Source organism: Palaemon carinicauda, chromosome 8 (genome assembly GCF_036898095.1).
Source record: "Palaemon carinicauda isolate YSFRI2023 chromosome 8, ASM3689809v2, whole genome shotgun sequence".
NCBI classification, from domain to species: Eukaryota; Metazoa; Arthropoda; class Malacostraca; order Decapoda; family Palaemonidae; genus Palaemon; species Palaemon carinicauda.
The window spans coordinates 85,931,899-85,950,484 of record NC_090732.1 but is presented as its reverse complement, the minus strand read 5'-3'; the positions used below and the strand labels follow the sequence as shown (position 1 = coordinate 85,950,484).

General features: G+C 36.0%; 1 protein-coding gene across 1 annotated transcript in view; it reads right to left on the bottom strand.

Annotated features, from left to right (window-relative positions):
* LOC137645792 (mitochondrial amidoxime reducing component 2-like) overlaps positions 1–18,586 on the bottom strand; it is a 331,716-nt gene that overhangs the window by 157,685 nt on the left and 155,445 nt on the right. Inside the window, exon 3 of the mRNA XM_068378732.1 lies at positions 12,935–13,084. Coding sequence (XP_068234833.1) covers positions 12,935–13,084 — 150 coding nt within the window. The remainder of the gene's footprint in view (positions 1–12,934; positions 13,085–18,586) is intronic.

Genomic DNA, 18,586 nt, shown 5'->3' with positions numbered 1-18,586 from the left:
CCGCCGTCGAGGGATGACAGTTGATTTAAAATGGTTTTTGCTTCCTTTAGTGGTGAAGAGACTTGTGACTTTCTGGGGTTCCCTGTCTCTAGACATGTTTGTCGCTGATTTGAATAACAAACTTCTGGTCTACTGCTCTCCAGTCCAAGACCAGGCTACAGTAATAGAAGCCGCATTTTAACATCCAAGGGACGGACTAAACTTACGCATTCCCACCGTTCTGTCTGATTCATCAGACATTGAACAGAGTCTGAACATCCAAGGGAGTCAAGAGTAATGCTAGTGGCCAGTAGGTGAATGGTATTCAGACCTGATGGAACTTCTCACAAAGTGCAAAGAACTTGCAGAATGGCCAAACCTGCTATGCTAACCACACAAAGAAATTCCATGATCCAGTGCATTGCCTATCTCTTCCCGGCTGGAGATTATCCAGTGTCTCCTCCAAGAGAAAGGCCTTTTGAGACCAACTGCGAAACAGCTTTCCGGATGTGTCCGAAAGTCTTCTCCAGCAGTTTACCAGGCAAAAATGAAAATTTGTGATTGGTGTTATAAGGGGAATATTTCTTCACTCAAAGCCACTTTTCCCCTGATTGCAGACTTTTTGGTGTTCCTAGGGAACAAAAAGGTCCTTTCAGTCACTGCTGTGAAAGGCAACCGCTCGGCCTTGAGCCAAGTATTCAAACTGAGAGGGTTTGATTTCTCTGCTTGTTGGGAACTCTCAGCTCTGATTAGGAGTTTTAGGCAGTCTTGCCCTCCTTGAGAACTCAAACCCCCTTCCAGGGATATGACAAAAGTTCTGCAGGCTTTTAAACAAGGCCTGTACAATCCTATGCATTAAGCCTTGGACAGAAACCTTACCTTAAAGACCGGCTTCCTCCTTGCCTTAGTTTTTCCCCAGAGAGTAAGTAAATTACATGGTCTATCTCATCTTATGTCACATTCCAGCGGGTAAAAAGAACTATCTCTGTCTTTTGTTCCAGAATTGGTGGCCAAAACCAAGAATCTGGTTGATAACAATCTCAGATTTGACTTTCAAAATCTTTTCTCTGAAAGCGGTAACTATGTCCCGTAAGAGTAGTGCGTAAATATTGGAAAAGGACGAAGTATCTAAGGCCTAAAATCTCCCATTTGTTTGTGAGTACGGGCTGCTCCAAATTAAAACAAAACAAAAGTATCCAGAAACACCATCTCTTTCTGGTTGAGAGAAACAATCATGAGAGCCTAGATACCATCAGGGGAAGCATCTCCAAGGATCCCCATTTCAGCACATGACATACGTGGACTTGCTGCAATCTTATAGTTAAGCAAAAACCACTCTGTACCCCAAGTTCTAGAAGCTGATGTTTAGAAGAGACAAACCACTTTTACGAACCATTACCTTAAAGAGTGCACACACGGGTCTTTAGACACCTTTTCTATAGCCCCTATTGTTGCTGCAAAACAAATAATCTAACCTTAAGCTCTTATGGGACATGTATCTGCTCTCATCTCTGGGATAATTTAATCTCTGCATTATAAGGGTATGTAATAGGTACTAAGGCAGATGGTGTTCTTGATTAGACCTGATGGCTTCACTTGGAATCCTTCCTAATGCAAGTAAAGGCCAGTCTACACTAACACCGAGCACCTATGGTGCTGCAGCACATAAATCATCAGTTTCGTAAGATGAAGGTGAAGCACAGTAGACTACCGACCAGCAATTTGCCTGTTCACACTATACTGACTACCCTCCGTTCTCTACTGATTCTAACGCGTGGGTAGCTTTACAATGTGTAATGTTCTGCTGTTGATAAAAAATAAAAATTACGATATAAATGTCTATGTGTTATTTTCCATGTACAGTATATTGTACATTTATTTATACATTTTTCTTTTTATCAATCATTTTAAGAGGTCACACCAGAGAATGGGCTATGTGGCCTGTCCTTTATCTCATAACCATTAGTGTATGTATATATGTATATATATATATATATATATATATATATATATATATATATATATATATATATATATATATATATATATATATATATATATATATATATATATATATATATAGTTAATAAACTTTGAAGTGTTATCCTAATTAAAGCAGTAGCATCATTATAGACATAGTAAGGAAAAGCATGTTACAAGTTTAAATACGTTTACAAACTGAATATCTTTAAACTTCTTACCTTTCCTAGGATACCACGAGATAATTATGCTCTCTGAATTTCTCCGTCACAGATATTCAAGGTACTTAAAGCACCATAACTTGGGTTCATATAAGTCATCCCTGCCAGAGCCTGACTTCCAGGATCTCACAACCCTCTTATTGTATTAATTACGCAAGGTGTTCCAAGTTTTTCTTGCCTGTCTCAAGGGGCCATTTAGCTTTAATTTCCTTCACTGACTAGCATAGCTCATTATATGTTCTTGTGTTTTTATTTTATTTTTATAGTTCGCACATTTTACCTGCCATAAGCAGCGACGTTCTCTATATTTCTCAATTAGGTGTAATAAGTTTTTTATCCATTCAAAGGGTACATCGCTAACAGTGGGAACAACTGAAGTAGTAGTCAGGTACTAGCGGCGTGCACTAGGTTGTAACACATGAAAGGTGGCCACGCTCGAATATATACCTCCCTCAGGTAATGCTTCGTTCTTTGATAGTGCTACACTACCATTATCGATGTACTCTCCATTACCATACTCAGAAACCCCAGGTGCCCACTGATAGTGTATACTGGCATTAAGAATGCTTTGAAGTTGAGTACTTGTTGATATATTGAAATTTTGATACTATGCAACACTTGATGTTCATATAATTTCATCCCTGGCAAAGTATTTTATTATCTAGAATTGAACGTAAGGCCTTGCCTCTTTAGGAGCCGTCTACACTGTTCACAAATAATTCATTTTGATCTCTTGCTAATACTGATAGTAATTGTATCTTGAGAGAGGAAAGGCTGACCTCTTAACTTCACGGAGACTTCCTCCCACCTACGAAAGATGCCCATATAAATGACCTGAAGTTTATTTCCACATAAGAATAAACTACAAATTTTACACAATGTGTATTTTTCCTAGCTATACAAACCTGAGTTATTTATCAAAGGTCCTACCTCAACCGCCCTACGAGTCTCTGACCAGGTGAGTGTTATGAGGAAGTGCTTTGAACAAATTATGAGTCATGCGTACCAGTTGTTTTAGCAACGAAGCAAGATGCAATCAAACCAATTTTCTTTTGATTGTCTAGTCATAGAAAAGGAAACTTGGAGTAACCATATAAATGACTCCGGTTTGCATAGCTAGAAATACGAATTGTATAAAATTTTTAGTGTTTTCATTTCAAATTCTATCTACTTTAGTTTTAAAGATGATCTAAAAATTAAAAAAGCTTTATAATGCCTGATTCTGCTGTATTTCAGGAAATGACTTTTGAATTTCATCCTTGTATTGTTTTTTTTTTTTTTTTTTTTTTTTTTAAATCATGTATTACTGATATTTAGATATCTTTTATATTTTCAAAAATTATATAAAGTTTATTTAACTGCTTTGTAAAGTTATTGCTTGTATTCTATATATCCTTATACTCACTAATAGTGATACCTTTTATTTTTCTTTAAATGTGAGAGATGATAGATTTTGAAAAACATGAAAAAACAAGAAAAAATACATAGAAATTCATTAAAAAATTATTCCTTAATTCAAGTAAAATTTGGGGAAATAGTTTCTGTTATGAACACAATCAAAATGGGTGAATCCTAAAACTGTAGCTCAAAAATAATTTCCAAACACGCTGATACCCTTAAAAGAAGACCTGTAAGGGTATCAGGGAAACCTTTAAGGGTACCTGATAGCTCATCTGATCCAATTTGTACCAATCTATTCCAGTACACCCAAATCCCTGCTTGACTTATTGAAGCAGTATGTACCGTTCTTATGGACAGTGAGCACAATCAGTGTTTGTGACACTAAAACAGCACGTCAACAATTCCTAATCGCTTGCCTACTACGATGCAAATTGCTTGCCTACTATGACGTAACTAAGCATTTAGAAGTTGATATATTCCAAAAGGGAATTAGAGCTGCATTCTTCCATGGCTATGTTATTACCTTTGCCAGGAAAACTCTATAACCAACATGCAACTCAACCAGAGCAACACTGACTGAGAAGCCCTAAGATTCATACACGGGATACAGAGACTTCACACCTACCTCTAAGGTCGTGAGATTACTGCCATCAAGAACCACAAACCTCCAGTCAACATTTGGCAAAGACTGCTTAACAACGAACCCCCAGGTTACGGTGCATATTCCTTAAGCTACAAGGATACGTCACACTATAGTGTCAACCAGGCAGCCTGATGGTATAAAATGCCCTTCCTTGCCAGCCAACCTTTTGAACAATGATATAAACCTAAAAACAAAGAATGATTGCAGCATACAAGATGGTACCGATTACAAGCCTATCGAGCTTCTCAATGTCAGGTCAGACAAACTTTCAATACACGATGAGAAACTAACCACGACCCCCACTCTTTGTGTCCTCAAATAAATCGAGGGATGGCCAGAGAACATAAAACAGTGCCATAAGGGCATCAGATCATACTCCAACCGCACAGAGTGTAATGCTGGCTAAGATGGTCTAATCTTCAAGGGCCAACAAGTCTAACTTTCCTGTCATCCTCAAGCAACTTCACACATCCAAGCAAGGAGTCCGGAAAATGCAAGCGACTGTGAATTCTTACTAGGAATCAATAAGCATATCAAAGTTATGGTTAATAAATGTAAGCATTTCCAATAAATACCAAGCCCAGCTGCACAATGAACCGACTTCATCACCATGTGCCACTCGTACCGTAAAACAAATATGGATCTCACCAGTTCCGAGTCAATGATAAGCAGAGCCTACTGATTGCTGACTACACCAAATTCCCTAAGTCACACAACAGAAACACAGCACTTCTGCTAAATGACCAAGCACTTCAAATCACTCTGGGGTATCCAAAGCTGATTGGCAACCATTGTATCTCAGTCCTAATTTCAAGGAGTTTGTTTGTGAATGCGATATTGAACACATCACTTCAAGTACCAAGTAGCCGACGTCAATCAGTTTTGCCAAATGGAACATATTCATCACAGTCAAACATTCCCACAAAGTGCCCTAAACCCAAGTCGACACTGACTTCCCCTTAATGTACCTCCGTGCAATGCCCATTGATTCAAATGCATTATGCCCATGCGAGCAGATGTTCAGGGTATAATTCGTGGCAATATTACCAGGTCACATAAATCTATTGCCAAGCTATGTCAACACAGGTGATCACTTAATCAAAAGACTGGATAAAACTCTAAGTCCAGACTTGAAATTATTGTATGCTGATCAGCTAATCCGTATTTTCAATGAAGCAACAAAATCATGGCAATCTGGATATGTCGTGGAATGCCTCAAAGAACGGCATTCATATTTGGTTTGGATCGTGAATAAATCAGCAGTTGCAGGCTATCTTGCTCAAATCAACTCCCTTCCTACCAACACGCACAGGCCCAAACATCATACCTTTGATATAGGATTGTGCTTCTGTATTCATCACTCCAATAGAGAGAAGAGTCGGTTTTAAGCTGACTAAGGGGCAGTTCTTTCCTAAAGTTAACCAGGCCATGACCCAAGCAGACAGCACGCTAAAGGTTGCTGTGCATGATACCGGTACCACCATGTGTAACTGACCAGGTTGCCAACTGAAGAGCCACTAGCAAGATACCTCAACCAATGATATGCCTATCTTACGGGACAGAATAAATTCCCAAGATCAGGAGGGATGTCTACCCTAACGATTACTTTAAAATCACCTTCTATTCCATCTTATATTTGATCATGCTACTATTTTATCATACAGTATTACCATCATGTGACATTTATCCATATCCATAGACTTTCTATATACAGTATCAATATTTTTTATAACTGATAAGGGAGATGTCATACCAAGCACACTTTGTACCATACCAGGCATACCTTGTGTCGTACCTGATTTAGTCATGCACCCCTGTGATACGTTTTTTTAACCAGCATTTTCACAATACCTAAGGTCTGTGGGAACGGATTTTCCTTTGTTCCCATTCCAAAAAATGTCCCATGTGGATCGTTTAGCCGATTTTGTCCGCCATCTTGGATTTCTTAGGATGCAAAAATTAGGGGTATGGGGCAATATAAAGAACATTTTCACATAGGAAGAAATTGATAACAAGTACGAATTAGGTAATGTTAGACTGGGTAGGACGTCCACTTTCACAAGAAATCATTAGTTATTCAATTGGTGTATTGAGACGTCCTCAGGGCTAAAAGGTCTTGTTAGAAGGATTATAAGTTAAAATTCTAGCCCTTCTTCATTGTTACCCACCCTGTACTTAAGTAAACAGATCTATTGGATCTCTTCTTTGCTTGGTTGAAAGTGTACATGTGTAAGCAGTTTTTTAAAACACGAGGAATCATTTAACTTGAGTACAATGTTGATAGTTCTTCATGGAAATATTCCAAAAATATTCAGAAAAATGTAGTTTTATACTGACTTTACCTTGAGCGTGTGCCTTGTGCATACTGATGATTAATTTGACTGTTTTGAGAATTAGTTCATGCTTTATACATGATTATTAACATTTTTTTTTTCTACCACATGAGAGTAATTGTAGCGACCTTCTTAAAAATTAAGCGGTGGTTTTAACCCTGGAACGGTACGGTGGGTCGTCCGCGACCCCGAGCGTCAAAAAAAAAAAGAGGTTTTTCTCACGTGACTCACCCCCGTGACTGAATTTGTGGGTGATCGACCTGCAGTAGGTGTCTCGCCTACACGCTCTAGTAGTGTCCAGATGTGCATTGCTGTAGCTGTACTCCTTCCCCGATTTCTGAGACGCGTCGGGGTCGAGCGCGACCGAGTTTACCCTTCTAAGGTAATTTGCATAATTATCAAAGTTATTACGTATTATGAAATTGTCGTAGAATGGTGCAACTTGTATAGGTTATCAGTTGTGGAAAGTCTTGGTGGATTGTTTGGCTACCATGTGCATGATTTTTTTTTTAGTTAAAATGTCGTTCATCACCACGAAGACCATTTTACCGCGAGTGCCCCTTTTTTATTTTTTTTCATTTTTTTGCCAAGTCATTTTTCCGTAAGATATTGCCAAATAGTGTCGTAAAACTTTTGCTTTTTTAGTGTTTGAAAGTGTGTCTAGATGATCTGGCTACCCATGCGTGACTTTGTTTTTGTCAGATACGACGTAGTTATTGGTATATTGGGTATTTAACTGCGGTTGCCAATTTCTGTTTTTTTTTCAATATTTGTAAAAATTTACTACGTAGTAAGGAATTGCCGTATATTATTGATTTTTTTTTCATGTTTATGTGTTAGAAAGTGTGCCTTGATGGTTGGGCTAACACGTGCATGTCTTTTTTTTCATCTGAGATGCCGTATATTAGAATGTTGGGCATTTTACCGCGAGTGCCCCTTTTTAATTTTTTTCATTTTTTTGCCAAGTCATTTTTCCGTAAGATATTGCCAAATAGTGTCGTAAAACTTTTGCCTTTTTAGTGTTGGAAAGTGTGTCTAGATGATCTGGCTACCCATGCGTGACTTTGTTTTAGTCAGATACGACGTAGTTATTGGTATATTGGGTATTTAACTGCGGTTGCCAATTTCCGTTTTTTTTTTTTTCAATATTTGTAAAAATTTACTACGTAGTAAGGAATTGCCATATATTATTGATTTTTTTTTCATGTTTATGTGTTAGAAAGTGTGCCTTGATGGTTGGGCTAACACGTGCATGTCTTTTTTTTTATCTGAGATGCCGTATATTAGAATGTTGGGCATTTTTCCGCGAGTGCCCCTTTTTATTTGTTTTGCATTTTTTTGCTTAGTCATGTTACCGTAAGGAATTGGCAAGTAGTGTCGCAAACCTTATATTTTTATAGTGTTGGAAAGTGTTTCTAGATGATCTGGCTACCCATGCCTATTTTTTTTTAGCCAGATATAGCATATATATAGGTATGTGTTCGATTTTCCTGTGATTGTCATTTTTTTGTTTTTTCCCATTTCTTTCAAAATTACTACGTACTAAGGAACTATCACAGAGTAATGATTCATTTAGATGTTTATTTGTCGGAAAATGTGCCTTGATGGTTTGCCTAGCACGTGGCTGAAATTTTTTTTTCTGAAATGCGTATAATAAAATGTTGGCCATTTTTCCGCGAGTGCCCCTTTTTATTTGTTTTTCATTTTTTTACTTAGTCATGTTACCGTAAGGAATTGGCAAGAAGTGTCGCAAAACTTATATTTTTATAGTGTTGGAAAGTGTTTCTAGATGATCTGGCTACCCATGTCTATCTTTTTTTTTAGCCAGATATGGCGTATATATAGGTATGTGTTCGATTTTCCTGTGATTGCCATTTTTTCGTTTTTTCCCATTTCTTTCAAAATTATTATGTACTAAGGAACTATCACAGAGTAATGATTCATTTATATGTTTATTTGTCGGAAAATGTGCCTTGATGGTTTGCCTAGCACGTGGCTGAAATTTTTTTTTTTCTGAAATGCCGTATATTAGAATGGCCATTTTTCCGCGAGTGCGCCTTTTTATTTGTTTTGCATTTTTTTGCTTAGTCATGTTACCGTAAGGAATTGGCAAGTAGTGTCGCAAAACTTATAATTTTATAGTGTTGGAAAGTGTTTCTAGATGATCTGGCTACCCATGCCTATCTTTTTTTTTAGCCAGATATGGCGTATATATAGGTATGTGTTCGATTTTCCGGTGATTGCCATTTTTTCGTTTTTTCCCATTTCTTTCAAAATTACTACGTACTAAGGAACTATCACAGAGTAATGATTCATTTAGATGTTTATTTGTCGGAAAATGTGCCTTGATGGTTTGCCTAGTACGTGGCTGAAATTTTTTTTTTCTGAAATGCCGTATATTAGAACGTTGGCCATTTTTCCGCGAGTGCCCCTTTTTATTTGTTTTGCATTTTTTTGCTTAGTCATGTTACCGTAAGGAATTGGCAAGTAGTGTCGCAAAACTTGTATTTTTATAGTGTTGGAAAGTGTTTCTAGATGATCTGGCTACCCATGCCTATCTTTATTTTTAGCCAGATATGGCGTATATATAGGTATGTGTTCGATTTTCCTGCGATTGCCACTTCTTCGTTTTTTCCCATTTCTTTCAAAATTACTACGTACTAAGGAACTATCACAGAGTAATGATTCATCTAGATGTTTATTTGTCGGAAAATTTTGTTTACTTCTTTTTTGATTGAATATCATCAAATTTTTTTAGCTAAAATATTATATTGTTTTACATTTTTTTTTTCGATTTTATTTCCCTTCAAAATGATTTTTTTGGGTCAGAATTTTAATTTTATAGTCGTAAAATAATCGACAATTATCCAGCAACCCACCATACAATTTTTATGCATATCCAAGAATAATTAGATTAGTAAATAACACCTTGAAATTGACATACCCTTCCTGCATTTCAAGTGGCAGATTAGGGAGTCTGAGTCAGTGTGGTTGGCGGCCATTTTGTGGACATATCCGAAGCGTAAGTTGCCCTATCTATATATATTCTTGTTCCCTATAGAATTTGTGATATTTTGGTATATTTTTACCTGCATAAATATCATATTATATATCAAATATATGTATTTTTTTAAGAAATTTCTAAGTACTCAAAAAATTACCTTTAGATATGGCCCCTGATATAAATGTAATTTACAAAATTATGAAGATTTTTTTACATATTTCTATTTTAGGATAACATATGTTTATTCCCTAAAAAAATTAGCCACTTCCTATTTCATTTGGGTACCCAAAAAAATTCATGAAATTTGGACAATTTTTTTTGGCCAAAAAAAGTTACCCTTTTTTTCTCATTTCAGATCTTCACCTCCATGGGTCTGACTTCATCCAAAATACATCAAGATGTGTCCTAAACATTCAAGAATCAATTCCTAAAAGGATTTGTGTATATATGTATAAACTTTTTTTTATGAATTTTTATGTAAGGTCTTTTTTTCTACTTAATTTTTTAAAATATTTATAATAAATAGTTTTTATGCAGATGAGTAGTATTTATCTTTACAGTTGTTTTAAGCATTCATTGAAGTTTTTTTTGGCAAAAGAAAAAAGGAGGTTACTGCAAAAACTGATTTTTCAAGAATTTTTCTTTGGCGTCGGGGTCGCGCGCATCCGAGTATACCCTTAAAGGGATGTCCGAGGAGTGTACCTATCCAGGGTTAAAGTCCATAAACTGACAGTGTGGTCTTTCTGTGTTACAGAATGTGCAGACCACTGTGATTTTGAATAATGTTTTATTTGTGTTGTATTAGATATCTCTTGGTGTATCGTTTTTAGGTAAAGACTAAATGGACTAACACTTGGGTTGTGGTACTGCATGCTTAATTGTAGTTGTTGGTGGTGGGTTCCTGTCAAAAGCAAAGAAATTGAGCTAAAGCCCCCTGTGTGAATTCTCATTTTTAGTGGCATACAATATGGTGTATTCATAACACTTCACAATATCAGGTATCCTCCCTAGGAAAATCTTGAGATGTTACATGGTATATGTGAGAAACGGCTCCTTCTGCCTTATGATTCGCCCACTCGTATGGAGTTTGTGCATTGGTTAATTACAAACAATCTTGATGGCGTACACTTAGAAATCACAGGCTATCATCGAGTTATGTTATCAAACCTTTACTAAACACCAAGATTGCTTGGTATGTATTGTATCAGACAATGGCCATCAACAATTTGATCCCCTTATAAACTGTTAACCTCTTTCAAGAATGTTTTTCCACAAGAAAAGCTTGAGATAAAAGTTTCCAGAAAGACTGAACACTGTGTCCAGTGCACATCTTTCAAGGGAAAGGCAGCAGCTTGGACTTATAAAATCCCAAACCCTAGAAATAACAGACAATCGTTTACATCGTAAGGTGGCGGGCAAAAATTGTTTGCAAGAGATAGTTTCCAAAAGTTCTGTCATAGATCATTCAAGCTAAGACATGTGAATCATTCATATTTAAAACTAGCAAGATGAAAAGCTTGAAGATAATCAAAGCTCATTTGATGTAGTTCTAGATTTCATATATGAAAGGGTACTTGGATAAAAGTAGGTAGTGCAACTTAGAACTCTTTGCAACCTGTACGTCCCAAGAACTTGAGTGTTATGGATTTCCGAATCAAAATTCCAGTCGTTATAAGCTAAAAACCTGACGTCAAAGACACAAAATTAATAAGTGCATTGCTTTTACACAAGTTATTCCTGGACACAAAGGTATGCATAATATACAATCTGGTGTACACCAAAAGTCTCTCTTTTGCAGAAGCAGTTACTTATGCATAAAGGATTGATTCCGAAGATAAGTTCAAGGAGGTTGCCTTGCACTTGCATAGTGTTGTTCAGGGGAAGTTCAACGATTCACCACCACATCCTTGGTCTTTTACAGTGGATGAGCTGGATACCAGGGCAACAGAAGAATATCTCCAAACAGACCTAGTAAAGTTCCTAAAGACTCTTATCCTGGGTGAAAAAAATGCTCAAAAGTCTGAGCAGAGCCAACATCTGGGGCTTTCAATAGCTCAGATGAGTTTTAACCACCATTGTGTTCTAACGACTTGGGAACAATATCACTAGTCAATCAAATTCTACCTAGTTAACTGCACTCTATCATAAATCCCAAATCTATTCCATCAGTTTCATCTCAAAGACATCTACCATGCTGTGACAAACAGAGTGGAATTTACCTAAACATATCCTCATTTGCAGGAAGAACAGTATAGCAAGGATGGTGATTTTAAAGATCATCCCAGTGATTATGAAGGCTAGATCCAAATATGAACATAGAGACTTTTGGCAGTCATCATAAAGTTTCAATATTAACCAGTTTTGGGTCTGTGCCTTATGTTAACTCGTGTTACTCCGACCCGTATGTAATATGTTTGCACATCAATTAGCTATAGGAATGAGTGGAAGGGAAAGTACCAAGATAATGATACAGGGACTGTATTCAAGGACCCTTTGGACCATGTAAAGCCTTTATACCATTAAAAAGAGGCACAGAAACAAGATTTGTCAATTTGCAATTTTACAATAAATTCATTTCAAAAATGCATTTTTTTAACATTTTCATGCATTTTTACAGAGGTTTAATGATGTACATAGGTTCCATGATTTGTGGTAGTTTAAAAAAAACCGCCAATATATTTACTACTTCTCCCCGGCAAATTTGTAAATAATAGGGTTAGTTAGAGAGGTACCGTGCATATAACAATGAAAAATGGTGTAATATTCTACCTTTGGGTCCTTGACTTGATCTTTTGACCCATGATGATGTCAGCAATGACCTAATTGAATAGTTAATGAGTTATTTGTGATGGCACAGGCTGTAACTTTTCTAGTGATACCTAATTTGTACCTGTTATTAATTTCTTTCTATGTAAAAATGTCCTTTATATTGCCCCTACCCCTAACTTTTACATCCTAAGAAATCCACGATGGCAGACCAAAACGGCTAAACGACCACATGGGACATTTTTGGGAATGGGAACAAAGGAAATTCCATTCCAACAGACCTCAGGGATTGTAAAAATGCAAGTTAGAAAAATGTATCATGGGGGTGCATAGGAACACTATCTTCCTACTAGACTATATCTTCCAATGCATGGATCAAAATAAGAAAGCTCACTGTGCTAAACAAAACTAGCAGGTTCTCTTATCACTGAATTCCTAACCTTCAATTACCTTACCCATACATGGCATTCCACCAAATATCCTATAATTCAATACAGTACTCTATTGAAGAATAAAATTCCTATCTTAATATAAATACAACTGCATAAAAAAATAAAATACCATAAAAAGAATTATGCAAAGCAATAGCCAATGCTTTTTAACATACCTGTCTCTCACTTTACCATCCATTAACCCAAGGGGTCCAGTTTGTCCCTTCTTCAGAGGGACTCCAGCACATGACTTCACCGGATATATCCATATTTTGGACACTTTGCCAACATGCTCCCACTCAACTTTCTGCAATTCCTCTAGAGTTCTGCAACAAAAGGAATAACAGAATTTTAATAAAATTTATTATATACTCAACTGGGGTTCATCTGACTTCATTTCAAAGCTGGCTAAAAAGTTGATACCTATCCTACAAATTTATAATACCCCATTTCGTTTCATTTCAATAGTCTAGGCCACTGGTCCCCAACCTGTGGCTTGTGGCCAGAGACATAATGTGTCACCTGCAAAGGTTCTAATAAAAATTAATTTTGGTATATCTTTATTCATTAATAATTCTAGGAGCAATTCTTACACATAGTCACTCCCCGAATTGTTATAACAACAGAAGATGAAGAGAGGCAACGTTGGTTGGAAAACTTTAGTGAGGTCATGAATAGGAGATATGAAGGGAATAATTTGATTGATGTACCTGAAGCTGAGTAAGACCTTGATGTGCCTATGAATGAATTCAGTGTATTTGAAGTCGAAGCTATCATTAAAAAACTAAAGAGATGGAAAGCCCCAGGATACGTTAGAATAACTGCTGAGATTATATTGACCGAAAATGAAGTGATTCCCAGAATACTTACAAGATTATTTTGTAGAATGTGGCCTGAAGAGGCAGAACCTGATGAATGGGAGCTAGGGGGGGTTGATGAAAAAAAAAAATCTGACTGACTGCAATAATTACAGAGGCATCACACTTACGTCAGATGTCATGAAGATATATAGTATGCTCATTCAAAAGAGACTGGAGAGAAAGATTGATGAAAAGCTGAGAGATGAACAAGAAGGATTTAGAAAAGATAGAGGTTGTACTGACCAAATTTTCATTTTAAGACATGTGATACAGCAATATGTAGAATATAGAAATCCACTTTTGATGGTATCTGTGGACTATGAAAAGCCTTTGATAGTGTGACCCAGCCAATTTTGTGGAGATTCATACGTTATTATGGAGTTCGTCTTAATTATGCAAATTTCATTAAGTCTTTTCTTGAGCATAGCAAGTGCAAAGTTAATGTTAGTGGAGTCCTGTCAAATGAATTCCTAGAGAAGTGGAGTACTCCAAGGGAATGGGTAGTCAGCTATGTTGTTTATCCTCCTCATGAATGTTATAATGCATAGAACATTTAGGGATAGTGGAGAAGGATTGAACTGGATTGATAACAAGAAATTAGCTGACCTACAGTATGCTGCTGATGCTGTTCTTATAACCAGAACACCACAGGCCTTGCAAAACCTGCTTACCAGAATGCATGAAATATTACATGAGGTTGAGCTCAAGATAAGTAGAAAAAAAAAGACAGAGATAATAAGAACGAAATATGCTATGGAAGATGAAATATCATTGGAAGGAAAAAGGATTGATGAGGTGGAATCATTTAAAAGATTAGAAACTATGATCTCTAATGCAGGATCTTTAGAATTTGTGTTTAATGAAAGATCGAGAAAAGCAAATCAAACAATGGCTAGGGTAAGTAGAATTTGGAAATCAAATCGCCTGAAATTACATAATAAAAAAATCAGACTGTATATCAGTTTAATAAGATCAGTGTTACTGTGTGGACATGAGTCATGGTATGACGACAATGAAACAAAGCCCTGAGAAAAATGTTGGGAATTAAATGGCAAGACAGGATTAAAAAAATGAAACTATAAGAGATATTACTCGAGTGCCTTATGGAAATGAGATCATGGTGAGGGGTAGATGGAGATTGTTTAGGCATGCTCTTCACACTCCCCAAGAGAGATTAGTTTACCAAACTTTCAACTGGACTCCACAAGCCACTAGAAGAGTTGGAAGACCCAGGCTTACATGGCTAAGGACTATGAAGCCTAAAGTAAGAGATAATGAATGAATAAATATCAATTTAAAAGGTCAAGATAGAGACGACTGGCAAAATCTGAGGCCCTTTGCGTCAATAGGCATAAGAGAAGATGATTAAAATTACGAGTTAGTGATATATATTCATCATAAATAACCACGAGTTGCAATCTTACGATTCGGCTATCATGTTGGAGATATGTTTATTTCAAGCCTATGAGCAGATTCCTGAATTCAACAGGAATATGTACGGTGACTTGTCATAAACTTATATCTCTCTTGATAGCTAAGTTGGTAGAGTCCTTGCAGGCATGGTTTCTGCTGAATAGGCAGGGGTATAAATCTCTGCCCAGCCAGAAGCTATTAACATAAATTAATTCCAGTGAACATATATTCCCAAGATAGAATTCGGTATTACATGCCATTGTGGTTGATATTTACTCTGATTGAAATCACGAGTGTTAATGATATATATTCGTCATAAATAACCATGTGTTGCGAACTCACAATTCAACGATCATGGTGGAGATGGGTTTATTTCAAGTATAAGAACAGACTCCTGAATTCGACAGGAATATGTACGGTGACTTGTCATAAACTTATATCTCCCTTGATAGCTCAGTTGATAGTCATCACAAGCATGGTTTCAGCTGAGTGGCAGCGGTTCGAATCTCTGTCCAGCCAGAAGCTATTACCATAAATGTACGCCAGTGGATATATATTCCCAAGATAGAATTCGGTATTAAATGCCATTGTGGTTGATATTTATATTGATTGAAATCACGAGTGTTAGTGATATATATTCATCTTGAATAACCACGTGTCGCAAACTCACAATTCAGCTATAATGGTAGAGATGTGTTTATTTCAAGTCTATTACCCGATTCCTGAATTCGACAGGAATACGTATGGTGGCTTGTCATATACTTACATCTTTCATGATAGCTCAGCTGGTAGAGTCATCGCAGGCATAGTTTTGGCTGAATAGGCAGGGGTTCGAATCACTTCCCAGCCCGAAGCTATTACCATAAATTAATTCCAGTGGATGTACATTCCCATGACAGAATTCGGTATTAAATGCCATTATGGCTAATATATATATATATATATATATATATATATATATATATATATATATATATATATATATATATATATATATATGTAATATTATATATATGTAATATTATATATATATATATATATATATATATATATATGTGTGTGTGTGTGTGTGTGTGTGGATTTTGCTTGAGGGCAAACTATTCTATCTAATGAATGCCAGTGGATATATATTCCAAAGATAGAATTTGGTATTAAATGCCATTCTGGTTGATATTTATATTGATTGAAATCACGAGTGTTAGTGATATTATCGTTACTTATTAGGGTCAAACAAGCAACAACATATAATGACTTCAGTCATTCACAAAATTACTAATTACCAGATTCGTTAAGAGAACTCAAGACCCTTTCTCTACATTAGGAATTCATTGCGTTGTGTTACAAAGATAAATGGTCATACTATATTCTATTGAGGTTTTGCCCCAATTATTACTTACTTGGTTTCATATGAAGTTCTTACCGAGTTCGGATTACAAATAGGCACGGGTGAACCACGATACCACATATAAATATTTGATTTTACCCAGTCACGGAATCCCACGCACAGATATGCATATCCCTAGCGAATTATCCCATCCAAGGTAACTAAATATTATATGATACTCATCCAAACTTCGGTTGATTAATTCATCAACTTCATTAAATGCTGGGAAGGAACGGCTTCGTTAATCAAATGAAATTCTCTTCATCCTGATTAAGTCCACTGAAGATTACACTACAAGCGTTGAGAAGTGACAGGCAGCAACTGTCCCGATTTACCTCTGCTGCCTTTGTCGTAAACATAATGCGTTCGCTCTCTCTCCCAAAGTCATGACTTCTGCTTCGTTCGCCCACGACAAAGAAAATAACAAATGAAAGAAACCAACTATTCAACGCAAACCGAACGAAACTATTCAAACAACTTACATCGCATTGTTAACCACTTATACAACTATTCACAAGACAATATTCCTTGGTAACAATGGTTATTACAATTAAATATAAACAAAACCTTCATTTGTACAGAAACCTGCACATTTCCACTTAACGCAATGTAATATAAAAGAACATTTTCCATATACAATATGAACATAGATATTCATTAACAATTGATTTCCCATGTCGTTATTGTAAGTAACGACAGATATATATTCATCTTGAATAACCACGTGTCGCAAACTCACAATTCAGCTATAATGGTAGAGATGTGTTTATTTCAAGTCTATTACCTGTTTCCTGAAATCGACAGGAATACGTACGGTGGCTTATCATATACTTACATCTTTCATGATAGCTCAGCTGGTAGTCATCGCAGGCATAGTTTTGGCTGAATAGGCAGGGGTTCGAATCACTTCCCAGACCGAAGCTATTACCATAAATTAATTCCAGTGGATGTACATTCCCATGACAGAATTTGGTATTAAATGCCATTGTGGCTAATATATATATATATATATATATATATATATATATATATATATATATATATATATGATAAATTTTGCATATTTAGACGTGTTTTTCATATTCAAATAAGCCATATATATTTTTGATACATTAATGTCTGGATTCTCTTAACGACCTCGGGATCAGAGCCCCAGGCGAAATCACACAAAGACAAGAGCTTGTGTCCGGCCGGGAATCGAACCCTGGTCGGCAAGCTTGTATAGACAGTGACTAATCCACTTGGCCATGAAGAAAGATTAAAGTCAATGACAATTCTTCTGTACTTATACCTGTCGAATTCAGGTGTTTTGTACTTAGAATTGAAATCAACACATCTTCACCATCGTAGCTAATTGGTAGTTTGTTACTTGGCATTCGATTAATGATAAATTTTGCACATTTAGACTTGTTTTTCATATTCAAATAAGCCATATATATTTTTGATACATTAATGTCTGGATTCTCTTAACGACCTCGGGATCAGAGCCCCAGGCGAAATCACACAAAGACAAGAGCTTGTGTCCGGCCGGGAATCGAACCCTGGTCGGCAAGCTTGTATAGACAGTGACTAATCCACTTGGCCACGAAGAAAGATAAAAGTCAATGACAATTCTTCTGTACTTATACCTGTCGAATTCAGGTGTTTTGTACTTAAAATTGAAATCAACCCATCTTCACCATCGTAGCTAATTGGTAGTTTGTTACTTGGCATTCGATTAATGATAAATTTTGCACATTTAGACGTTTTTTTTTCATATTCATGGGGTACCTCCCTTTACCAGGGTATAGATACTACCTCTTCTTATGAATTTGATACGTAAGTAATATATATACATCTATATATATAGTCAGTTACTTGTTCATTATTATATATATATATATTATATATACATACATATATATATATATATATATATATATATATATATATATATATATATATATATATATATATATACATAAAATTTTATACATATATACACACACACACACACACACACACACATATATATATATATATATATATATATATATATATATATATATATATATATATATATATATATATATATCCACGATAAATGAAAAATTAAATTCATTGATCTTTCGAAGGGACCATTTACTCTTAAAAACCGCAATCTCCCACAAATTGCAAAACTGCTGGATTGT